The sequence below is a fragment of the Oryx dammah genome, unplaced genomic scaffold (assembly GCF_014754425.2).
Source record: "Oryx dammah isolate SB20612 unplaced genomic scaffold, SCBI_Odam_1.1 HiC_scaffold_2, whole genome shotgun sequence".
Taxonomy (NCBI): domain Eukaryota; kingdom Metazoa; phylum Chordata; class Mammalia; order Artiodactyla; family Bovidae; genus Oryx; species Oryx dammah.
The window spans coordinates 159,922,734-159,948,598 of NW_024070186.1; the positions used below are offsets into that span (position 1 = coordinate 159,922,734).

The window sequence follows — 25,865 nt, forward strand, 5'->3', positions numbered from 1 at the left end:
TCTCTAGTGTACAGCAGTGAACATGCCTTTTGATTGTTTAGAATGTTTGCTTTCTTGCAAAGTAAAGATCTGGCTCTTCAAAAACAAGTTATTTGGGTCTAGGAAATGGTTGCCAGGAAAAAATGGTCCCGGTATGACTGAGTTATTGCCCATGAGTGGAGACAGACTTTGGAGAAGGCAATGGCAACCCACTCCAGTACTCTTGCCTGGAAAATCCCATGGGCACAGTCCATGGGGTCGCTAAGAGTTGGACACCACTGAGCAACTTCACTTCCACTTTTCACTTTGATGCATTGGAGAAGGAAATGGCAACCCACTCCAGTGTTCTTGCCTGGAGAATCCTAGGGATGGCAGAGCCTGGTGGGCTGCCATCTGTGGGGTTGCACAGAGTCAGACACGACTGAAGTGACTTAGCAGCTGCAGCAGCAGCAGGAGAGAGACTTGAGGGAGAGGGCAAAATTATTAGGGAAAAGCGTTATATTTTACAGTGGGGAATCAGGACAGGAGTGTGTTTCTGTGGAAAAGAGGATACCAGAAAAATTCTAGGAGTGGGAAATGCTGATGCCAGGAAAACATTGCAGGTTTTGACCCTGGAGGAAGATACCAAATTAGCTGTTCTTCAGGAGGAAAAGATGAAATATTCCACTGGCAACAGACTATTAAATATAGCACTATTAAGTGAGGGAGGTACCCCTGCATGCTCCTCACCTTTATATCTGTCTTTCATTTCTTTCCCCTTGAGAGCAGTGGTAGTGTGGGGCTTGGGCACCGGGGGAGGGAGGTGAGGATTTGAAAGAGATTCATATGGGATGGAAAGTGGTGGGAGCAGGTCAGGCTGCTGTGGCTGTCAATGCCATGAAATGGGTGGCTGGTATAAAGTTGATGTTAGTAAGCACTCTGGTTAAGACGGTAACTTATGTGGGTTGTGAACCTCATAAAAATGGAAAGCACTCCTTTAAAACCCCACTTACCCCTGAAGCCCCATAATATCACCCATACGGATCTCATGATGTGCTCTAACTGGCATTGCTCCTACCTGGGAGTACTACAGCCAGAGCAAGAGGCCCCTCATGTGTTCACTCCTGGCACAAGAAGGCTTTCCAAGAGGAGACTTCACCGAGTCTGCAGTCCCGCTCCCCTTCTAACAAACTTATGCAGAGCATGAGGTGGTGTCACAAAGTATTGCATGTAAGACACTTAGCACGGAGCCTGGTATATAGAATACTCATCTATTTGTGCTACTTGTGGACATATAAAACTGGGAAATTGCTTTTCTTCTAAGTACCTGGAACTGAGATCAATGTAAGACCAAGCCGGAGAATTCCCTGACGGTCCAGTGGTTAGGACTCAGTGCTTTCACTGCCGTGGCCCGGGTTCAAACCTTGATTGGGGAACTAAGATCCTGCAAGCCACTCGGATGCAGCCGGGGGAAAAAAAAGACCACACTGGCAGGAATATTCAGGTGGTAGTCTACTGTTACAGGCAGGATTGATGACTTTGTAGTCATATTTTGTTTTTTCTTGTCATATTTGAAAAAGCAGGTCAGAGGTCCTTACAGTAGGGTTCCATGAAGGCATTGCAAGGGAGGGTTAAGTATATATACTTTTACGTTACTCCTACTTTTACCCCACTAGTCTTCTTGGGAAAGAAACCAGAAGAGATTCCAGCTGGCTTTTTTGTCAAAAAGAAACGGGTAACACAGGGGGCAATAAAGACCCCTGCCCACGCAGTCCAGATGGGTACAAAGGAGGCCTGGGAGATGTGGACTGACCCTGAGCAACAGTCTCCATACCCTTGTAGCAAAAGTAGTACCTGAAATCAGCAGAAAGTCTCCTGGTACCACGCATAAGCAATGTGAGAAAGCCTGGCACAGGCCATCTAGAAGCATCAGGCGCGACAATGGGGTAAAGCCCCATAACACCAGAGACCGGACAGAGTGATAAAACACCACTACATTGTTTAGTTTTTATTTCCAGGAAGAGCCATCAGCAATCACTGAGTTTTTACCCCATTTAAGAAAGAACTTATCTTCCCTGGTGGCTCAGACGGTAAATCGTCTGCCTACAATGCAGGAGATCTGGGTTCAATCCCTGGGTCAGGAAGATCTCCTGGAGAAGTAAATGGCAACTCACTCCACTATTCTTGCCTGGAAAATCTCATGGATGGAAGAGCCTGGTAGGCTACAGTCCATGGGGTCGCAAAGAGTCGGACTCGACTGAGCTACGTCACTTTCACTTTATGAAAGAACATGTTTCAGTGCAGTTAGGAGACAGAATGGTCCCGGGAAATTCAACGACAAAATGGTTAATGAAAAATGACTCAGGCCTACCCCCACCCCCCCACAACATCTCTGACAAACAAGTGAATGTCCTTAATTCATCATTGAAACACTTTGAGCATCCCAGAAACTTCTGTGTTAAGAAACCAAAACTGGTGGCTCACCAGGATCCAAACCTGCTTCAGGGAGATAGTGAGATTTCCCCAGGTGGAAAGGATGAGAAAAGAGAAAATTCTAAGTTTCTGAAATGTTGGCAATGGTAACCCACTCCAGTATTTATGCCTGGAAAATTCCAGGGACAGAAGGTGTTGGGCCTGGCGGGTTACATCCATGGAGTCTCACAGAGTCGACCCGACTGTGCACGCTCCACACACCGTACGCACGCACGCACGCACGCCAGGGTGTGTTTAGGACCTAAAGAGGAAACTGTCTTTGCCTCTCCATCCCAACTTCCCCTCTAGGCAGGAAAACGTTCTAAATCCTGGGTGTGGTTCCCCATCAGAGGGTGAAGCGTCTCTTGAGGCTGTTTCCCAGTCTCTTGGGAGGGGGTCCAGGTTAAGTTTGGGAACCCTGCCACAGCCACTGGAACAAGAGCGAGGAGCATGGGTTTCTCTGAGGACCTCTCGTCTTAAGGATTTCTAGAAGCCAAAACATCAGTCCTTTCTCAAGTTTAGGCAAAAAAACGAGGCTGCGGGTCCCATAGCTTAGCTTCTGGCTGCATCTGGGAGTGGGCGCAGCGCGCCGAGGACCACCTGAGCCTCACCAGCATGGTCCCTTCGAGAATGGCTGCCAAGCCGGCCCGAGAGGAGCAAGGACTGCGGGGTGTGTGTTGGGGGGGTGGTGCTCGACGGCAGCGTCCCAGCAAACCTTTCCCTCTCCTCGAGGGCCTGGGGCCGCCTTGCGCAGGCAGCCCGCACCTGCCGCACTCTGCGCGCGGGCCCCCCAGGTCCTTTCCGGGCCGCGCCCCTTTCTCAGGCCCGCCCTCCGCGCAAGCTCGGTCCCGGCCGCTGCGGACCTCGCCCAGTCTTCGGCTCCGACTCCTGGCGCAAGGCCGGGACGGCCGAGCAGCAGTTTTCCTCTCCTTCCACCGCGAGCAGTTACTGGCGGCGCGACTACACTCTCCGAAGCTTCCTCGTCCGCAGGTGCGCGCGCTAACCCGCAGTCCGACCCTCTCTCGTGGTCCAGCAGGAGGCCAGCTGGTACGAGTGGGCAGGTCTCGGGCGGGGAAGGGTGGGCCTAGGGGCCCACGGCTCACTGGGAGCACCTCTTCAGTTTTGTTTTAGTTCGCTGTCTCTGGCCACAGGATGGGGAACTGATGGGAGAGGAGACCAAGAAGACAGCTGCAGTGTGATGCAACCTGGACTAGGAAAGGAGCAGTAAGGAAGGAGAAGTGGAGACGAGGTCAGACCTTCAGGATGCAGAGCCTACAGGACTTCACGTGGGTCCCGGCTGAACTCTAAACTCTTCGGATGACCTCCAGGGGCTTTGAAAATCTGTCCCTGGTTTGTCTTTGCTCCTGTCTCCACTAGTCGCCCCTACCGCAACCATCCAGGGGCCTCGATGCTTCCCAGGGACATACGTTCTGACACCAGAGAGCCTGTGCTCACTTCCCCTTTGCCTAGACTGCCTTTTTCCCTGCTTCTGCCACACTTGAAAGGCCAGCTCGGAAGTCGCACTGGCCCGTTCCCTATTATCCAAGCACTCAGAAAGCCCTCTGTGAACTCATTTTGGCTCTCACACACCCGACTGTGGCTTGTTCCTATTCCTCAATACCCAGCACAACAACGTGAAATTTGCAAAATTAATGAATATTGTTTTTTCGCGGGGGGAGTGGGGGTTGCTATTCGCAGGATTTGTGAGGTCTCAAATGCCGACCAGGGATTGAACCTGGGTTGTAGCAGTGAAAGTCTGGAATGCTAACCACTAGGCCACCACAGAACTCCCTCAATGAATACTTTTGAAAAGGGTATGACTGCAGGTCATATATTCTGAGACTTTATGAACACTGGGGTAAAAATGGATGTTAATGCAATGAACTTGAGAGCTATCCAGTATGCTCATCTGACATTCCCCCTCAACTTCTTCCACCATCCATTCTACCCTAGGGATTGAAAGATATCTCAACAAATGCTAATCTGTAAATAACAAAAATGTTAATAAGATATAAAACTGTATTTACAATGTAACTTACCTATTTTAAAGATACATGTAATATACCAAAGTGTTGAGAGTCCATCGTTAGTCAATAATATTTGAGTGCTTTTATCTTTTTTATGTTATCTTTTAGAATTGGCATGTTACTTCCACAATAAGAGAAAAACAAACACTAAGTAGGTGGTGACCCATTTACAGGAGCAGTGTGTCATAACATTAAATTGAAGAGTCTGTCCTTACCTTCTTAAATAACTAGTCAGCATAAATATAGCTGCTTTGTTATATGCTATGAATATATTTAGATTTTAATGCTTTCCCCACATCCATTCCACCCATAATCTGGGACAGTAATTCCTTATTAAAGCCTTTGCCTTAAGTAGAAATGGATTAAATAACATATTTATACATAAAAAAAAACCCAAATTTATTCCTTTCAAATTATTTATTTTATAAACAATATAAATGGGCATTGCTATGCAAAGTGAGGTCAGTTGATAAAAACAATGACAATCCACAACAGGTCTAGTTCATGTATCATCACAAAACTGCAGAAATCTTTAAACACAACATCTAATTATTACAACCAGAAGTTGAAGGCATACTGAAGGAATACTTAATATTATGAGGCCTCGGTTTCGAAAAGCTACCAGTTCTAGAATGGATTCTATTCTGGAACTGTTTCTTGATTATTTCTTGTTGCATCTCTTTCAGTGTAAAATGGAACCTTTGAAACTCAGGTGTGACATCGACAAAGTCAAGTAGGTAGTCCAAACTCTTTCCTACAGCAGATAACTTAAATTCATCAGCCTCCTCTTCAGCGCCTTTTTGAACAACTTTCTTTGTAATTCCACCTTCTGTTTCTGGGGGGCTACCCTTTTCTTCTTCACACACATTGAACCATACCCTATTGTCATCCAGCTTGGTTTCCAACTCCCTACATTTCTCAAGAATTTCTCTATAATCCCCATCTTCTAAGCCTTGAAGATCATATTCATGTTCCTTTTTGTAAAGAAGATTTTCCCATGCATTTGCTATCGTTATTTGTTTTACTTCATCCCAACTCTTTGCCCAGTTAAAAACTGCTCTTTTTAGGCTGTAGACGTTAATCTTGGAAACTACTTTTTCTCCTTTTTCTTGTTCATCATCACTTTCTTCAAAAATTACAAGACTTTCCTCAAGTTGCTTCCACCTGTAGTCGTTTGCAGCTCAAGATCACGCCTTGATTCATTGGTTGAATTAAGGTTGAAGTGTTATGGGGAAAGAACATGCATTTTATTCGACCATCCTCACTGGTTAGTAACTCAGTAGAAGGGTGAACTGGAGAACTGTCCAGAAGTAACAAGGCCCTGACATCCTCCTCTTGGAATCTTAGAACATTAAGTTGGAAGTGCTTGACCTCAGGAACAAAGTTTTGAAAAAACCATTCTGAAAACAATTCTCTGGTGAACCAAACATCTTTACTAGGTTTGTATATCACAGGTAATGTACATGTGTCCTCTTTTACACTTTTGGGCAGCTTTGATTTTCCAATAATGATTGACTTCAACTTATGAGTACCATCTGCGTTTGCACATAAAAGAGCAGACAATTGTTCTTTGTTTATTTTCTTCCCTGGCAGGCAAATATCTTTTCTGCTTGCCTGAATATTTTCTGGCATTGACTTCCAAAAGAGGTCAGTCTCATCCCCACTGTACAGCTGAGCAAGACGCAACTTCTCTTCTTTGATAAGCATGGACAGTTTTTGTCGAAATGACTCAACATTTTCTGAAGCTGAACTTAGGACTTGTTCCACACATACTTTTTGGTTCCCAATTGCATGCCTATTTCGAAACCTAAAAAGCCAACCAGTGTTAGCTTTGAAGTCTGTTCGCCCAAAACACTGTGCGAATCTCTCGGCAGCAGCCTGAAGCTCCACACCTCTCACAGGGACACCCGCAGAGCATTTCTGTTGGTACCACATGTAGACAGCATTGTCCACGTCGCCATATTTGGCTCCAGTTGTTCTCTTTCTCTTCTCAGCCCCTACTAATGGCACATCCTGCTTCAGTACAAAGTCCAAAATCAATTTCTTATTCTTTTTAATGTCATAAAATGTTGACTTACTGATTCCAAATTCATCCATTACAGTTTTAAGAGATCTTCCAGCTTCAATCCTACTTAGAACCTTCATTTTCTCCTCCAAATTCAGTGTTGTATATTTCCCTCTCTTATTCATACTGAATTTGGTTTCAAACAATCAATAGGGGTAAAAAGAAAGAAGCCTTACTTAATTAGAAAAAAAAAAGAAAAAAAACCCATCCCCTCCAAAAACTAGCACAAACTCCCAGAAGGCACAGGCATTTATACTGAAGGGTACACATATCCCTAAAAGGGATAAAGGCTCATGTAGTGCTGGTCTAGAGGTAAAGGTCTGAACTCAGAGTTACCACTGTCAACGTCCTGTCTAGCTGTTGCTACTGCAAGACATGGATGATCAATCCTCAGAACCCTGCTTCTGAATGCTGCTGCTTCTCTTCCACTCTCCTTACAGTAGCACCAGTCAGGAATAACAGGAATACCTGCATACTCTTCCTAACTGAATATAGGAAAAGACACAAAAGGAAGAAAAAAGGTGAGATGTGCTCACAAGAAGAGACTTAAATAAGATAAATCTCAATAAAAAGTAGTGCTTCAGAAGGGAGTATGAAAGCCTGAAAGGCAAGGACAGAATAATATTGTGTAACAGATGCAGTGTGGCTTCTCCTCTCCTGAAACAAGCTGATTTTCCTCACTGCCAGAAAGGAAAGCAGTAACCATATTGCTCTACCTGTAGTGTTCACTGGGCAGCAGTCCGTCCACCTGGATAAAGACTAAGCCACCCTGACAGTGAGATGTCTGGAGAGCTGGAATTCAGGAACGGTAGTATAGAATCTTTAGGCGAAGAAGAAAGTTAGTAGGTTCTGTTGTCCATATGAATGAAATCCAACTTTTACTGCATTCAATAAAGACTAATTCCCAAAGACTAAGCTTTAACTTGAGTGTTTATGTTTACCAAAGTAATCTGTTAAGTTTATAAATAATGTGTGTTATTGGCACTTTTCCACTCTCAGATATTCTTCCTTGTATACATTTTGTGTATTTTCAAGTGTTATTTATAACTAAAATTCTTCCATATTTGGGATATTATCAAGTTTCGGCATCATGGCAGTTCTTGGAGATGAGCCCAAAAGTTTTATAAAAATTTTACAATAGTAAAAAATTTAAAAGATTTGTCCTTGAGATTGTTTTCCTAAATTTACGCTGAGTGTTCAGTAACAAATTTTCTCCATTTGAGATTTTATTTGATTTCTCTTCAGCATAGATTTTACTTAATTTGACCCAAGACTCAGTTTTTCCACAGCTTGAAGAAATTTAAACGGTTTCTCTATTGATGATTCGTATCTCTGTTTCCCATAAATCCTTTCTGTTGGCAAACTCTTCTATAGCTCTGCACCCTCAAATATTCAAGTCCTCCTGGTGTTGCCCAAAGCCATTCATTCCATGTCTTTAGAAATGTCCTACTCTAGGTTAATTTCATGGTTCTCCTTCCATATACACAACCTCATGGGAAGTAACAAAACTGCCACTTTTATCCATTCCAGGTGCTATGAAGAAAGAAAAGTATGTCAGAGAAATGAGAAAAATGATTGGTATTTCAGTTATTTTTCTTCTCTTTTAGGGCAAAGCCTGACTGACTTTCATTCATTTCTTGACTACACAGGATTCTCAAAAGGCTCTCACCTAGAAGAACCCGGACCATTAGTTTTCCTCTAACATTTGTTGCAAGAAATGTCAACTGCTTTACAGAGTACTAAGAGGCTCAAGAAAGAATAAAAAAATGAATAGGGTGTGAAGCCAATGACAGGCTAAGCTCAAGCAACCTTCTAAAAAAAGGCAGCTCTAACTAAGGCGATTACTATTAACCAAAAAAGGAGAGTGTTTGTTAGCCAACAGCAGCACCATTAAACCCAGCCAAAACATTCAGCCTGCTATGGCAGTTGTATGATGTCTCAGAATAAATTGCATGCTTTCATTGCTTTCCAGCTGTACATTCATCATTTCTCAAACTGTGCCCAGGCAGAGAAAGGTGAAATCAAAAGGAAAGATTTTCAGGGGAATTCAGTGGGTTCCTCAGCAAGAATAAGGAACTGTGGCCCTTATCCTTAACATTCAAACAACAGTAATCAGGGGCCCTCATTCACAATTCAGCATTTTGTGCTTTCTTTCCTCTTCTTCTTTTCAGAGGGTCTCTTTTTCCACTTTCTTCTCCCTATATTCAGTAACCAGCTCCCTACCCATGTTATGAATCAGGCCTGCCAGTGACACTCAGGGGCACAGCTGGCAGAATTCCATTTATTCAGTTTAACAAATTCCAATTTTATGTTCTGCTTGGTCCAGATGATGAGGATCTCAATGCTCTGAGTTACATGTGGCAGACCTACTACCCAGTGGTTCTGAGAAACGAAATAGCAACTACTTTGAAGAGACTAAGTCACAACTTGAAGTTCTAAGGAAATGAACCAGCTTTGAAACATATTCAAGTGACTTAGGCAGATATTTTTTTTGGGGGGCCATGTTGCATAGTTTGTGGGATCTTAGTTCCCCAACCAGGGACTGAACCCATGCCCTCAACAGTGGACACAAGGAGCCCTAACCACTGGACCACCAGGAAATTCCCAGCAGATACTATTATCACCTCTGTTTAATCCTTTTCTCTCACTCAAAAAGAATCAAGATCTATGCCTTGGAGTGTAACACCAGTCTACCTAAAAGCAAAAGTAGCATAATGACCTGGTAATGGTCTCTTATTTTTGTTCCCACCTTAAACTTAGCTCCAGATGAGCTGCCCTGGAAAGGACCTCCCTCAAAAACCCTCAAATGATACTGTTTATTACTTTATTAAATGCAATCTCTTCACTTCCATTCCAGGCTTTTACTCTAAATATACCCCAATTACATTGAGTAAAAAAAAGAAAAGAAACAACTAAAGATTTTCTCACATGCTCATCTCTGAAGCTTTCAAGACTGCTCTTACCTTTCCCCCTGCCTGGAATATGGCCCCACTCTCTGCTACAGGGCAAATCCCTCAAGGACCTCTGTAACTTTTCCTTACGCCCAAATCAACTTTCACTTCCTTGGAACTCCCACAGCGTTCAGCTTATGTGTTACTCTTTCCAACCTGTGTTACCCATATTTGTGAAATTGCCTCAGTCCTTTTCCCAGATTTCTTGAATCAAAGGCACCGTCCTACCGACTCTGTAACACTGGCTACACGTGGTAAACTTGACTAGACTAGGCTGATACTATGAAAACACTGACAATTGAAAGCGGACAACCTGAGATGCTCAGATTCCTATAAATATGACTCAGTAAATATTTATGGAATGCCTACATTACCCAGGAAACTCTATAAGACATAAATAAAGAAGGTTCCCATCTTCCGGGGAGTGCGCTGTGGTAGAAAAAACATAAGATAGGAAAAAGGACCCTAAATTCTATTGGAACACACACCCCCATTGGTGAATTACCTGACCTTGAACAAGTCACTCTTTAGCTCTCAATTCTCTGTCAAGGAACTCTACGAAATGAAACTACTGCACAAGGATAAACCTACCTCACAAGAAAAAACAGAATTGTGTGAGCACGCACGCCCTGAAACGGGTACATATGCCCCAGGGGCCGTTGATCCTGACCGGGACAAAACGAGCTTGTACTGGCGGAGATGCCACGAGCCCCGGGACCGCAGCTCCGACACGGTCCGCTAAGCCGCGGGAAGGTCGCGGGCCCCACGCGCGGAAGAGGACCCTCAAGGACGGACCCGGGTCGCTAGGCTCCGCCGGCAGCCCAAACGCGACACAGGGACGACCTGGACGCACGGGCCTCACAGAGCTGGGACGAAAGACAGCGACACCAGGGCGTCAAGTCGCGCGCTGGGCCTTCTAAGCTGGACGGACTTGGAGACTCGGCCGTCAGTAACCCTTTCTTGCTGCCAAGGAGGAATTCTGAGCCGAAGGAGGTAGCCCAGGAGCGGCTGGAACCGCAGCGCTAGCGCCCCAAGCGGGGCTACGAGGGCCCCTCCCCGGAAGTGCGTCACTTCTACTTCCGGTTGGAGTGCTGATCTTGGCGCCAGGCAGACAGCAGAAGAGGTAGAGTGGCTGGGTGGGCCTAAGTGGATCCAGGCCTGAGCCCCAGGACCCGCCTCTGAGTGGCGTGGAGCCGGGGGTTGTGCTCCACAGAGCGGCGGTTAGACGCTTGGCGGCTTGCGGTTGAACCCCGGGAAGAGGGAACGGCTTCCACGAAGCCAAGCTGTCTGAGGTAACCTGGAAACGGCTTCCCCTTCGGCGCCGGCTCCGGAGCCGCCGAGACACGCCTGTCACTGCTCGCGGCCGCTGCAAGGTAGCTGGGGCCGTTTCGGAGCCGGTCGGCCAGACCACCCCGGGCGAGGCCCGACGTCAGGCTCCTGAGGCCGCTCTGCACCCTTTGCGCGGGTGGCGCCCAGGCCCGCGCGGCTGAAACCCGCTCGGACACTGCCTGCAGGCCCAGTGCTCGCGGACGCGCCCCGAGTCGTGTGTCCACTTTCCCGCCTCCGCCGGCGTTTCCTTTACTGGCTGATGTGACCGCGGGAGAAACGAGAGTCCTCGCCTCAGAGATCAGCCTCTGTGATGCAAAAGTTCGTTAAGTGTCCCCCGTGCCCCCTGAGCCGAGTGGGCATAGGGAGCCGGCCTTTCGTAGGCTTCCGGCTTCCTGGGCAGAATTTCTGTGCCATTTCTGCTGGGTCACCTCAGGGAAATTGAGGTTCACGAGGCCTCGCTCAGAGGTCTAAATGACCCTTGGAAAAGCTGAAAGTAATCATCACCAACTCACATGCTCTCCTTTTTTATCTGCTTGACATTTGGATAAACATGTTGTGAACAAGGGTCACCTGTAATTTTTCCTAGATCAAATTCAAAATACACGTATAAATCTTCTGTATAGTTTTCTTTACACATCTTGGAAAGAAATGCCAAGATGAATGTTTTCAGTTAGTTGATTTCTTGTGGGGAGCCTTTTTTTTTTTTGCTTTACTTTGGGGAATATGAGATCTGAATTCTCTGAACAGGGATCAAACCCTTGCCCCCTGCACTGGAAGTTCGGATTCTTAATCACTGGACCCCCAGGAGACTCCCTTGGGAGATGCTTTTTTTCGAGAAAATAAGACTCCATTTTCCCTAATTACTTTCCTTCTACTCTAGTCTCATAGTTTCAGCTCTCCTGGCAGTAATCACAATGGAAAGTAGTACCTCAAACGGTCCAGGAAGTGAAGGTTTCCATCTCAAGAGGACGAAGGGTAATACAAGTGTACCCACTTACCAAAGACAGAAGACTAGGATGATATGTTGACATTTTAAGAGAAACTCAGAAATTCTCCTAATCTTTCCTTGACATGGAGAGGATTGCATAAGAAGTGCATGAGTTAAATATTTGGATAATCCCAAAACTCGTGGGAGCCAGTGGGTACTAGGTTTTTCACCTGCTAACCTTTCCTGATTTTTTTTTTTTTTTTTGGAGAAGGAGAAGTGACTTATTGGAATTTGCCTTTAATAAGCTGTGCTGTGTTCAGTTGGTTAATAGAAAAGGAGCAAAACAAAGGCCTGGCAGTTGATTTTTAAAGTTCATTTTTCTTATAATAAGTAGCAAGTAATAAAGTTCATGTGACAATATCTTACTGACATGAGCTTGTTTCTGCTCTCAGTGCCTTAGGAAGAAGATCCTTTTATTGATTTTGTTCAAAACCAGATCAGGCCTCAGTTGTCAGAGGTAGCCGCTGGTGGGGTGTCTAATACAGGAGCAGAATTGTTCCTGGAGAAGAATGATGACAGTAGATATGAAGGTGGCTGAGTTCTTGAACCCTCAGATCAGAGCTCTTTGGGAGACCAAGGGACCTGTGGCAGAGAACACCAGTCAGCATAAGAAACATGCCCCACAGATGGATAGTCTTACTCCTGAGAGGTCTCACCAGCACTTCCGGAACTTCCTCTATCATGAAGCAGCTGGACCCCGGGAGGTAGTTGACCAGCTTCAAGAATTATGTCGTCGGTGGCTGAGGCCAGAGATTCATTCAAAAGAGCAGATCTTGGAACTTGTGGTGCTAGAGCAGTTCCTGACCATTCTGCCCGGGGACACCCAGACTCTCATAAAGAAGCACCATCCACAGAGCATCGAGGAGGCTGTGGTCCTCGTAGAACACTTGCAAAGGGAAACTGGCCAAACAAGGAATGGGGTGAGGAGAAAGATTCTTGATGTGCAGTGAAATCGAATGAAGGTGGATATATTGGGGCAGTTAATTGGGAGAAAACATGGATTAGATCACTATTGTATTGCTCCTTTAGCACTTATGAAGCAGGACCTGAAAGCACAGACCCGCAGCCTTAGTCAGCCCATAGGATTCAGAGATCCTGGCAGAGACTTCCCTGGCCTTAGGGACAGAGTTGGGTTTTGCTCTTTTTGGAGCCAGGGTGTGTTGAGGGTAATGAGCCTAGTCTGGCTTGGCCAAGGAGATGGACCTCAAATTCTTAGAAACATACAAAAAGCACTAAGGAGCTGGAGAGTTCAGGGCAGATCAGAAAAGAAAGGACTCAGAGACCAAAAGAGAGCGAAGATATGACAGAGAAGGGAAAAAAATCACAAACAACTAGGGGACGACTGCCCAGGACGGGGAAAAAGAAAGAACACAGGGAAAGAAAGATTTGAAATCCCAGCAGAGTAGCTGAGAGAAGAAAGACTCTGAGGGATAGTGTCCTCTGTACCATAGGCGAGAGCCTCCACTGCCCTCTCTCAGTGGTTGCTCCTGGCTCTGCTCTGAGTGGGGATCCAGGACATGCCCTTGGGCGGGTGACAGCTCACCAGCTGGCCTCAGGCCCACTGTGAACACCGGGAGGGCACGTGTTTTTTATCAAAATCATTTGGGGATAGGACAGAGCCATTACTCTTAGCCGCTTTTTCTCCATTTCATCCCCATTGTCTGTGAGAATCTTCCCAGACTATGTGGAAAATCTGGTTGACAGGACACCTTTTAAATTCAATTCCTTAATCTTTTGAGAGAATTAGAAGACAGGAGACCACTAAGGCAAGGATCTAAGTTGGGAGAGAAAGCCTGTCAAGGCAGCACGAGAACAGGTGGCCTGTGCAACCCTGTTAGTGGGCCGAACTGGGCTGAATTCAGAGGGTGGGACTACTGTCTTGGAGAACTGGCAGTAACCACACCCTTTACTGGTTTCTCCCAATTTTCCCATGTTTATGGATCGTCCTTGTGGAAAATTGGTGGCTGGTATCTCTAGGTCTTTGTGTCATTTCCTTCAGCGTCTCCCTCTTTCCCTGCAGTCTGCACTCTGCTTTTTCCTCCCTCTCCCATCAAGCCCAAACCAAAAGTCAGTTCTGTGGTAACAAGTATGGGGGTTATTTCTAGGTTGCAGTCCAGGAGCTGGGAAAGGAGGCAGTGCTCTTGGGAGAAGCAGCAGAGGCCCCAGGCTTCCAGCTGAAGCTGGCAGAGTCCCAGCCAGTGGGCATGTCCCTGGAGGAAGAAGTTTGGAATATACACCAGGGTCTACAAGAGCCACTGAGCAGGAATACCCACAAAGAACCTGAGCCCGTATGTGAGAGGGGTAAGGATCTTCATGTTACTTTTCTCCTGGGAGGTGGGATATAATTTAAGCCAGAATGTGTGAGTACTTTCTGGTTACCCAGCCCTGTGGATCTACTAGTGCAGCGACATTAGCAATTAGGATGCCCCCCAGGTGGCGGTAGAATAGGTCAGGTGGGGTTGAGGGTGGGGGTTGGCCTAAGATACAGAAATCTCCCAGCTGCATAACCCTGGTAGTAACACCAGCAATTGTTTTTAGAAAAGTAAAGATGGTCTGGCTCACCTCATCTGAAAATACAGAAGAAATCTGAATCAGAATGAGTGGTTAGTGACAGAATGTTAATAATAGAATGTGTATACTACTGTGTACCAAGGAAAAAGTAATAAATGATTTAAAAACTATCTCCTAGTGTACACTGGAGTCCTTAATACTTCATTTGCAAATATGTTTAAACTTTCCCAAGGTGAACAATTTATGTCATCAGAGGAAAATAATAAAAAAGAGTTTTCTTTTGTTAATTTTGCTTGTGGAAACTGCGGCACAGCCTTGTAGATACTTGGTTCTCATTAACAAGGAGAAAGCCATTTATGGGCACTACGTGCTTATAAGGCATCTCATCAGTCCTGAAAAAATCGGGGTCTTCTGTCTTTTAGAACTGAATATAGCATATTAGAAACATAAGCAAGAAATATTTACTATGGCTCCATTTCACCCACAGTGGTGCCTGCTCACCGGATCTTAGCCTTTCCTGAGCAGACAGACACCAAAGACTGGACAGTGGCACCTGAGCTTGTCTTGCCTGAGTCCCAGGTGAGCTGTGCTTTCCAGATTCTTGGGCTACCTCTCCCTGCTGCCCATGACCCACCCTGCCCAGCAGATGCTCAGAGGACTTAACCCAGATTTTCTCAGGACTTTGGGTACCTGTTTGCTGATCCCTTGCCTATTTCCTTTCTACCATCTCACTTAAAATTAATTCATGTGCTGTTAGTTCCTTTAGTGACTGGCTTACCATGCAGTTCATGGCTCAGAAGGTTGGGCCGCTTTTGAAGTGGCAAGTACCTGGCTGAAGTCCATTCTCTTCTTTAGAGCTTGTTGACATTTGAAGAAGTGGCCATGTATTTTTCCCAGGAAGAATGGGAGTTATTGGATCCCACTCAGAAGGCCCTCTACAATGACGTAATGCAAGAAAACTATGAGACTGTCATCTCTCTAGGTAAAGTTTCTTTTTCCCCTTCCCTTTGCACAGCAGTGGACTAATCTGTCCTGTTTTGGGGGTACTGAGAATGCACCCTTGTGAGAGACTGTTCTAGTAGCTGACTGGTTCTCAACTAGATGGTGTGGACAGGGAAAAGGTACACCAGATCACCAGCAAGCTTTTAACACATGTACATTCTCATTCCTTATCCTAAATCTTGATCCTTCTCTTTTTCCTTCAAAATCGCTCTTCTCTTATCTTTCCTTCACCCAGTATTTTAGGCTAGAAAACTTGTGGTCATCCTTTGCACCAATCTATTCTAACCTTCGTAGTACTAATGCATCACTAGTTCTCTTGGCTCCACTTTACCATGTGGCCTGAGTCCAACCAAGTCTCAGCCTCCTGTGCTTTAGCATTGTGGTGTAAGCAGTGGCAATCTCTAATAAGGTCCACCTCCATACTTGGCACCCCCTGCCAGCATTCCTCCCTGCCTGCAGTCTGTTCTCCACACACCATCCAGAATCTTTAAAAAACCAGTTCATATCAGAACATGGCTTGACATCAAAGCCTTACCATGATTTTTCAGACATTCAAAATAAATCCAAACTTCTTGTAGAGGCACCCAAGAACCCCCAAGTTCTGGCCCCTCTTCACTTTCCTCCCATCTGCCACTCCTGCCCTGCTCGGTCCTTTTTAGCCACACTGGTCTTCTTGCTGTTTCTTGAACTCACCAAACTCATTCCGACCTTTGGATTTTCTGTACCTGGCACACTGGACTCAGTACTGCATTGTACAACACCTCTAATTTTTGTCCACCTCTGAAGAATTCATGTCATGTAAAGAAAAAAACAAGATTTCCTTCTCTTAACTTCACTCGTGAAAATTGAAGAGTCAACTGGGAAACCTGTCTTAGGGGCTAGTAGATGCTTGTTTAAAATGAGATAGCTATTTCTCAGTACCATGTAACACTTGTAAAGTTCTATCTCAACTGAAAGAATCAGGATCTTCTATACTTTTGAATTAAGCCTAGGATGTTCAAAGATGGGAGGGAGAGAAATTTTCTTGTTCTTCCACAGCTGTGCCTGCTCACCAGCTCCTAGCCTTTCCTGAGCAGATAGATACCAGTGAGTGGACAGTGGCACCTGAGCTCATTCTGCCTGAGTCCCAGGTGAGCTGTGCTTTCCAGCTTCTTGGGGCTGCCTCTCCCTGCTGCCCATGACCTGCCCTGCCCAGCAGGTGCTCAGAGGTGTGTTAACCCAGATGTTCCCCCTGGGGAACTGAGTACTTCCTGGGCTGATGGCTGATCCCTTGCCTACTCTCTACCATCTCGCTTTTAAATAATTCATGTGCTATTAGTTCCTTTAGTGACTGGCTTACCTTGTAGTTCATGGCTTAGAAGATTGGGCTGCTTCTGTAGTGGCAAGTACTGAGCTGAAGCCCATTCTCTTCTTTAGAGCTTGTTGACATTTGAAGAAGTGGCCATGTATTTTTCCCAGGAAGAATGGGAGTTACTGGATCCCACTCAGAAGGCCCTCTACAGTGACGTAATGCAAGAAAACTATGAGACAGTCATCTCTCTAGGTAAAGTTTCTCCCCTTCACTTTGCATAGGAGTGGACTAAACTGTCCTGTTGTTGGCATACTGAGAATGCATCCTTGTGAGAATCTCTCTCTAGTAGCTGACTGGTTCTCAATAAGATGGTGTGGGCAGGGATCACCAGATCAACAGGGAGCGTTTCCCCAGTATACATTCCTTATACTGTTGGAATTTTTGATCTCTTTTTCCATCTAAACTTGCCCTTACATCTTTCTCATCTCTGTAAAAGGCATCCCCATTCATCCACTTGCTCAGAGCAAGCAATATCCAGTCATCCTTTACCTTGATCTTGCCATAAGACCCCACTAAGTCTAGCACTCTTGCTTCTGCCTCACAGTGTAGCCTGAGTGTCACATCTCAGCTTCTTGTGCTTGTAGCATCCTGGTCTCAGGTAGCAGCATCTCTATCGAGGTTCACCTCAGTACTTTCTTCCTGGCACCCACTGCCTGCCCTCTCACAGTCTGTTTCCTACATGGCAGCCAGAGTCTTTTAAAAACCTGGCCAGATCATGACATTTTCTGCTTCAAACCTTACAATAACTTCTCATAACGTTCAGAATAAATCCAGGTTCCTTACCAAGACCCAGGACCCTCTAAGGTCTGGCCCTTCCTCATCAGTCTGCTGTCGTCTCCTGCCACTTGTGCCCTTGCTCTGGACTCTCTAGTCACATTAACTCATCTTGTTTCATGGACTTAATGTGCTCGTTTTCCTCCTTCCCTCTGCCTGGCCCACCTTTCTGCCTCATGACAAAATCCTCATTTTAGGGTTCTGCTCAGATGTTACTTTCTTAAGGAGACTTTTTATACAACTTTATATCTCAAGTAGCTTCACAGAAGCAGAATCTTAAAATGTTCTCTTACCCTCTCTTAGTTTTCTTCAAAACTTGTATCACTTCCTGACATTTTATTCGCTTGTCTGTTGATGTTAGATTGTTTCTCTCTGCACGAGAATATAAGCTTCATGAGAACAGGGAACTTGGTTTATTTAGCACTATGTCCCTGGCACATAGAGGGTGCCTGGTGCACCATAGCCACTCACTACATATTTATGGGATGACTGAGTGATGAATACCTTCCATACTTGGCAGTAAGATTTTGAGAAAGTCCACTAAGTAATTCTTGTCTGTTTCCTCCACCTGGATGTGAACCAGTGAGCTATGGGAGTGGTAGAAATCTTTTCTAGTCCAGTGTTTGGTGCTTGAGAACTAAATAAAAAGTTAGTTTTATTTAGTTAATTTATTTAACTTTTACTAAATAAAAGTAATGATGGCATGTATCATTTATGCCTGATAAGCCCACCCATGGACCTTTGCATTGACTCCCCTGAACCTGGACTTATCCAGTTTAAGTCTTCCTGTTTTTGAACTGTGGTATTGGAGAAGACTCTTGAGAGTCCCTTGGACTGCAAGGAGATCCAACCAGTCCATCCTAAAGGAGATCAGTCCTGGGTATTCATTGGAAGGACTGATGCTGAGGCTGAAACTCCAATACTTTGGCCACCTCATGCGAAGAGTTGACTCGTTGGAAAAGATCCTGATGCTGGAAAGGATTGGGGGCAGGAGGAGAAGGGGACGACAGAGGATGAGATGGCTGGATGGCATCACCAACTCAATGGATATGAGTTTGGGTGAGCTCTGGGAGTTGGTGATGGACAGGGAGGCCTGGTGTGCTGCGATTCATGGGGTCGCAAAGAGTCGGACACGACTGAGTGACTGAACTGAACTGAACTGAATAGTTAATAGGACAAGTGTGTGTATTTCTTGCAGCCTTTGCAGTTTGATTCTACCTTAGTAGAATGTGGGATATTCTTGGTAGAAGAAGATGGGGATTATGCACTGTATTCCCGTGCCCTATATCTTTTTCACTGGCCCAGCTCAGGTTTATTTCTCAGTCTCCGCTTTGCATATCCATCCACCAATGAAGTATGTTATAAACCTGATATGAGATTTGGTGTTGTGAACTATTCAAGCGTCCTTTGCTGTTCCTGAAATAGTTTGAAATTAGTGAACTGTTGTTAAGTTACCAGTCTTTGACCTCAGTTTTTCTGTTTCACAGCATTATTTGTGCTCCCCAAACCTAAAGTCATCTCCTGTCTAGAGCAAGGAGAAGAGCCATGGGTTCAAAGACCCCTGGAGTTCAAGGACAGTTCTGAAGAGCTGCCTACAGGTAAGTAGACCATGGGAAGAAGGGAAATGTGCCATGATAGGAATCTTTGTAAGGATTTCAAATTTTACAGTTCTGCTTATCTATTTTTTTTAAAAAACTAGTGTTTGTCCAGTTTTTCTCTTCATTTACTGTGGCTTACTTGCTCTCACATATAGTAAGCTGTTTCTCACATTTATTCCAGCAGGGCTGAAGCTTAAAAATGACACTGAAAATATTCAGTCTCTATGTCTTTCTGACTTAGAAATACAAGCACCAGTTGCTATAGCATCAAGAAAGGCCAGATTGAAAGTTTCCCAGAAAACAATTGGCAAAGAAAATCATGGTGATGTGCATAGTGTGGGGAAATTGCACCGAGATTTTCCGGTGAAGAAAAAAAAGAAACTTTCAACCTGGAAACAAGAGCTGCTGAAACTTATGGATCTTCAGAAGAAAGAACGTGCGGCAGAGAGGCCTTTTAAATGCCAGGAATGTGGGAAAAGCTTCAGAGTTAGCTCTGACCTCATTAAGCACCAGAGAGTTCACACAGAAGAGAAACCATATAAATGTCAACAATGTGATAAGAGGTTTAGGTGGAGCTCAGATCTTAATAAGCACTTAACAACACACCAAGGAATAAAACCATATAAATGCTCATGGTGTGGGAAAGGCTTCAGTCAAAAGACAAATCTCCACACACACCAAAGAACTCACACTGGAGAGAAGCCCTTTACTTGTCATGAATGTGGGAAAAAATTCAATCAAAATTGCCACCTTATTAAACATCGGAGAACTCACACAGGTGAGCAGCCTTACACCTGTAGCACGTGCAGGAGAAACTTCAGCAGACGCTCAAGCCTTCTTAGACACCAGAAACTCCACCAGTAAAGGGAAGTTTGTTCAGTATCCTCAGTCTAAAGAAATTTATCAAGTGGAGCTTGACTTTAAAGTTAAGAAAAATACAAAATTATGAAGCATGAAGAATTTTTCATCAGGAAACTTTGAGATATAAACATGTTTCATAGAAGGAATCAAGGTTGACTCTTCAAAAGATTTGTTAGTAGTTGCACTACTTGCTATTTTTACTAAAAGCTTCCAGGGAATTCCTTAGCAGGAGAGGTGTTCTAAGAACATTCTGAGTAAAGCAGAAAGCTGTTTGGGGCTTGTATATAGCAAAACAGCAAATTCGGCTTTGCACAGCAGATGCAGCTATGAAATAATCTTTGGCCACAGAGGTAAATATTGTTGGTTTGCATTGATTTTCCAAGGCACTCAATATGATGGAAACATTTGTATTATAGCATGATCTTCCAAAACAAAAAGCAATAATATGCATGTTAAGTTGCATACCATTGTCTTCCAGGTTTGCCAGTTTCCATAATCTCATGGGCAGAAATGAATTCTAATGTAAAACTTTTGAAGAACCAAACTGTATTTTCTTAACTGTCCCATCATTGGGCGTTATTCACAAATTTGGACATTGAGTACCTTGTTTAACTTTTTAGCAAATTCAGCTCTTGAATCCTATGAGTACAGTTTTTACTCGGATGAAATATTTTCTTCAGCAATATCGATTCTGTCTAGATGAAGTAATCACTATTCTATGCCTCTCTGCCTGTGAATTAATCACTATTTTATGCCTCTTAAAAAGGGAGAGCACCTCTAAGAAGGAGATAAAATGGAAACCGGTTGGAATCTTTAGCCATGTAAAGAAGAACTTTCTGCAGTAAAAGAAACTAGACTCTTTATATCACAATATCAATAGGATAAAACAGCCATGAAAATGAGCACTTTTTTTCAAGGTCTAAATGGAAATTAATGGGAATTCAGGATCATCCTCTCAGGTTTTTATCTGTTTGCATTTTAATTTGGTTTTTGTTTCTTGTTAGGAACAAGGAGAAAGTTACATTTGTGTGGGAACTAGAGTGTTTTCTGCACCAGGATCTTGTGGCTTCCTGGGCATGTTATTCTGGGAATCCAGTGAGCTGCAGACCAAGTTCCCAAAAGGGGAACTAATGCTGGGTGGCAGGCAAGGATGAACAAATGCACCTCTACATTGGTTAACTTACACTGTAACTGTTAAGCAGGCAAGGGCATCCTACTTCTGTTTTCTCCATCCTTTCGGGTAACAGGTTTAGGTTACAAATTTGATAGACTGCTAGAAGTCTCCTGGTTGTAAGTTTTGTCGTAACTCCCCCTTTTATCTGCTCAATGATGCAGGTATGTTCCTGGTAGAGCATTTAGGTATAATCAGGAAGGAGTTAAATTATCTCTCTGAAATCTCTGACTTTATAAAGTAAGGAAATTAGGCTTAAAGAGATCCAGAGGCTTGTTACAACCACATAGTTAGTGGGTCTATGGGCTGTCACTTAGCTGCATCAGTCAGGCCTGAAGGCAGGATCAGCAGGACTGACATATATGTTGTTCCGGTCCAGCCAGCCTGGATGATATTGTTCCTAGCTAGTAAAACATGCCTGTTTCTTGATTGGTTATTGACACATTCTTAAATCTCCATTTTCTCTATGAAATAGAGATAATGCTTAACTCAGGGTTCTCTGGGGATTAGAGGGATTGATGAAGGAAAAGCACCTGATAATCTGACTGATAGTGGGGTCTCAGACACTGTACACATCCTTCTCTTTCCTCTGATCCACAGTGGTGTGTTGGGTCGACTGACCACATTGAAGGAGCAGATCCATTTGTGGCTGTTGCAGCTTCTTCCAGGAGCTGAGCACTCGTGGTGGTGGTTTGCTCAGTTGATTTGTTCCTTGGCTTCAGTGCTTTATGGTGTAAGTCACCTGACCTGTTGGTGTGTCTCTCTCAGCAGGATTTCATTATCTTCCCTAAGATGAACTCCAGCAAGTATTATTTCCTAAGTGCAGGTAGCTTTTAGCTCTGGACTGTATGGATCTTACTGAACATCCTTGGTCTTAAACCCCTGGGACTCTTGTCTCTTCTCCCAGTATATACAGGTTTGGATTTCTTGCTGGTGCTACATTCATTCATTCAAGTTAATGAAATCCTGTTATGCGCCCAGGTACTCTTCTAAAGTAAGGATACAGTAGTGGACAAGGATACAAAATGTATATCCTCATGGACCTTGTATCCTAGTGAACAGAAAGAAGGGAATGGTTAGCTGTTTTTGTTTCTCGCAGTTAGGGTCCAGAGATAGTTTTGAGCAGTGGGTTGTGTGCAGAGGTCTCACTTCTTGGCTGAAACATTTATTTGTTGGTGCAGGATCCTAATGCTGTCTTTTCCTGCCTCAGCCATGTAAGCTTTTAGAGAGAGGAGACAAAATTCAGAACAGTCTGGAATGCCGAGCACCCAACACTGGGGAGCAGTACCTGTTCTGGAGAGTTCCCTAGACGTGTAATGGACTTTGTAGGAAGGATTAATAAACTTTTGTTGTGTTAAAACACTGGGATGTTGGTGCTGTGTGCTTCTGCAGCATAACCTGGCCTGTCTTGTTGGAAACATTAGAACAGATCCAGCACTTGCTGGTTGGCACGTGTAACCCAGTAGGTTTGACGGTCTTCTTGAAACAGGAGAAATGTGAGCCTTAGGATGAAGCCAACACCACAGCAGACAGAGCAGGGTGATAAATACTCAGGTTTTAGAGACACCATTGAGCTGTAGGATCAAGCATCACCTGATACCTAGAATTGCACTGGACTTTTCAGCTACATAAATCTATACATTTCTTATTATTTAAGCCAGTGTGATTGGCATTTCTGTTCATTGTAACTGAAATGATTCTAATATAGAGAGCAATAACTGATTTAAGATAATATATGTAGGAGGGGAACAGTGTTCTTATATATATATACTTATTTAATTCTTTCATTGTGGAAATTATCAAAATACCTAAAGTAGAAAATAATATGACCCTTATATAGGCTTTAACAATTTTGCCAGTTTTTACATTTACCCACTGCAGTGTTCTGTTTTTATTTTGTTTGGGGTGGGTGGGTTTTGGAATATTTGAATATTTGGAATATTTTGTTTTGGAATATTTTAAGCCAATCTCAGACATTATGACATTTCATGCATAAACAGTTTCTTTGTTAGAGATAAAGAATCCTTGATAGTCTCTGCCCTAATCCGTCTATGAGAAAGAATTCCCAGTCAACAGAGGCTGTCTCCACATGGCACAAGCTTAACTGAGAACATGGGAGCTGTCTTTTCCTCCCTCAGAGGGCTACCAGAACTTGACCAACAGCTTCTCAATATGACTCTGTAAGAGGATCCTCTTGGCCTCCTCCACACCCCATGGTATTCATTTATGAGAACCAACAGGCAGCCCTAATGCCTCATAATAAGGGTGGTCCACAAGGAATACTAGATGCCTGTAGTGATCACTTGAGCAACTTATTAAAAATTGAAACTTCATGATCAACTGCTAACTTTTAACAAGCCCCAGTGTGATTTACTCATTAAGAGTTCAGTAGTAATAGTTAATTGTTGGTTTCCTAGAAGCCATCAAAGAACAAAATAATAGTAATTACTCTTTAACATTTTCATATGGGACATTTACCCTGAAGTTCAAAAAGTGCCCTCATTTACCTACTTTTCATTGGTGTTCTTTCTTTTTTTCTTGAAATAATGTGTAAACGAATGCTAAAAATACTATAGTGAAATGCTTTTTACTATAATTTGTAATCCACTTCCTTCTAAGCATTCCTGTTTGATTGTATTTTTTACAATTAGCATTTAACCATCACATTTCAGTAACTGCTAAGATGAAAAATGAAGTGGATATTTAATATTCCTATTCTACTTTCTTCCTTATTTGGTACCATACATTCTCTTAATGAAGTTTCTCTCCTTTTTCTGTGGTTGGTGTCCACTTGTTCCTTTGATCCTCTTCCTGTTGTTCTAAGGTTATTATTCTGTGCTTCAGCAGTCAGTGTTCTAATAGTCAAGAAGTGTGGTGCAAGCTACTTTGACAGATGCCTTCATGGCCAGTTCAGCTTACCTTTATAACTATTGACTTAATCAACAAAGTGTTTTTTGCAACCAGTCCTGGTGCCATAAGCTAGGATTTATCACCTTTAATTCCCAAATCGATGTATTAACCATGCTGCCAAAAACTGGTTCTGTCTTTATCGCTGCCTGTGGATGTTTGCTCCCTAAAACTGTTGGAGAGATATGTACTGTGAATGTTCATTTATTCATTCAACATCAGATATTGATATAGAGCACTTATGTGCCAGGAGCACTGTTTTAGGTGCTGAGATTTTATGTTTATGAACATTTTTGGTTTTGCATTTTTGCTTCTAAAGAATGCTGGATTGGGGATAAAGTGGGCATTCTTTAGGCTGCTTCTCCATGGTTTAAACAATTTGTATAATATTTGTTGTATTCATTTGTTTGGCACTTTGGCTTTCCATGATCAGTTTCCCACTCTCCCTTACCTTCAAGACCAACCACAGCTTCCCGAAAACAGAATAGGAAAAACACAACTCTACTGTCTTACATACCTTAATGTTTTGTTGGGGTTTTTTAATGTGGTTGGGTTGATTTAAGCTCTTTACATTTTGAGAGTGGATTTGCACAATTTGGAGAGCATCTCCAATAATTTTTAAGAAAATATTATAAGTAGAGACATAATTAGAGCATTAGAGCAGAAATAAGAAATCTAGATACATTCTCAGTAAGTCATGAAGACAAAGCCAACTCCTATGAAAAGTTGGGCACTTTAGTATATCACCAATTATATCCTACTTGCCAAAAGAGTATTTTTAAAGCTTGTGTCAAGTTTTTATAACTACAAACCCCCAAATGATGAGAAACATCATCTCAGGAAGCATTACTTGACACTAAAGAAACTCCGTAGCAGAGAGATTATTATTAAAGAATTTGAGTAGACATTTCTCACAATAAGATATACAACTGGCGAGTCAGCATATAAACAGGCATTCAAAATCATTAGCCTTCAGGGAAATTCAAATCAAAATCACACTGAGTGAGTTCCCTGGCAGTTCAGTGGTTAAGGCTCTGTGCTGTCACTACCAAGGGCCCAGGTTTGATCCCTAATTGGGAAAATAAAATCTCACAGTTCACCAAAGAAACAGAAAAACATTGAGATACCACTTAAGCTCCCCTAATATGGCTATAATCAAGATTAATACATGCTATCAAGGATGTGAAGAAATTAGAACTCTCATACACTGCTTGTGGAAATTTAAATTATACAGCCATTGAAGAAAACATTTGACCAGTAACTTCAAAAGTTAAACATAGAATTTCCATTTGTCCCAGCAATTCGACTGCTAAGCATTGTATATACCCAAGGGAAATGAAATCTTATGTCCACAAAAAACCTTATATATGAATATACATAGCAGCATTATTCACAGTAGCCCTGAAGTAGAAAGGGCCCCCAAATCTATCAACTGATAAATGGATAAAAAATGTTATAGTTGTACAATGGGATATTATTAGCAATATAAAGATAATGGAAATTATGATACATGCTATAACATGGATGAATGTTGAAAACATGCTAAGTGAAAGTAGTTAGACATAAAAGTTCACATGTATTACATATCAAGAATAGACAAATCTTTAGAGAGCAAAAGTGAATTAGTATTTTCCAGGAACTGGAAGCTGCAGGGGGTCGAGTTTGCTAAAGATACGGGGCTTTTTCAGGGGATGATGAAAATGTTCTGAAATTAGTGATGATGAAATGTAAATATACTAATAAACTGATGAATTAAATACTTCAAATTGTGAATTTTATTATGTATCTTATATCACAATTTAAAAAGTGACAAGGGATGTAAGTATGTATCATAATGCTGTTTTGATCTGCGTTTCCTTAATGACAAGTATACTTCCAGTATTAATACTAGCAGGTGGGA

At 43.4% G+C, this 25,865-nt stretch overlaps 1 protein-coding gene across 5 annotated transcripts; it reads left to right on the forward strand.

Annotated features, from left to right (window-relative positions):
- Positions 1–10,544: 10,544 nt before the first annotated feature.
- Positions 10,545–25,738, forward strand: LOC120874171 (zinc finger protein 75A-like). 5 transcript variants are annotated; one of them, XM_040255336.1, is made up of 9 exons: positions 10,545–10,596; positions 12,183–12,710; positions 13,896–14,091; positions 14,789–14,880; positions 15,157–15,283; positions 16,342–16,433; positions 16,720–16,846; positions 18,916–19,026; positions 19,208–25,738. In XM_040255336.1, the coding sequence occupies exons 2-9, from the start codon at positions 12,300–12,302 to the stop codon at positions 19,888–19,890; spliced, it is 1,839 nt and encodes a 612-aa protein (XP_040111270.1). In that variant the 5' UTR covers positions 10,545–10,596; positions 12,183–12,299; the 3' UTR covers positions 19,891–25,738. The 5 variants fall into 5 exon arrangements, with proteins under 5 accessions (XP_040111270.1, XP_040111263.1, XP_040111281.1 ...); XM_040255329.1 differs by having other exon boundaries at positions 10,571–10,765; XM_040255347.1 differs by having other exon boundaries at positions 10,571–10,765; positions 19,211–25,738.
- The last annotated feature ends 127 nt before the right edge of the window (positions 25,739–25,865 follow it).

Coding starts and splice junctions, on each gene's coding strand:
- LOC120874171 (XM_040255336.1), top strand. CDS start 12,300: ATGATGACAGTAGATATGAAGGTGGCTGAGTTCTTGAACCCTCAGATC. Junction 14,092..14,788: donor TGAGCCCGTATGTGAGAGGG/GTAAGGATCTTC, acceptor TTTCACCCACAG/TGGTGCCTGCTCACCGGATC. Junction 15,284..16,341: donor TGAGACTGTCATCTCTCTAG/GTAAAGTTTCTT, acceptor GTTCTTCCACAG/CTGTGCCTGCTCACCAGCTC.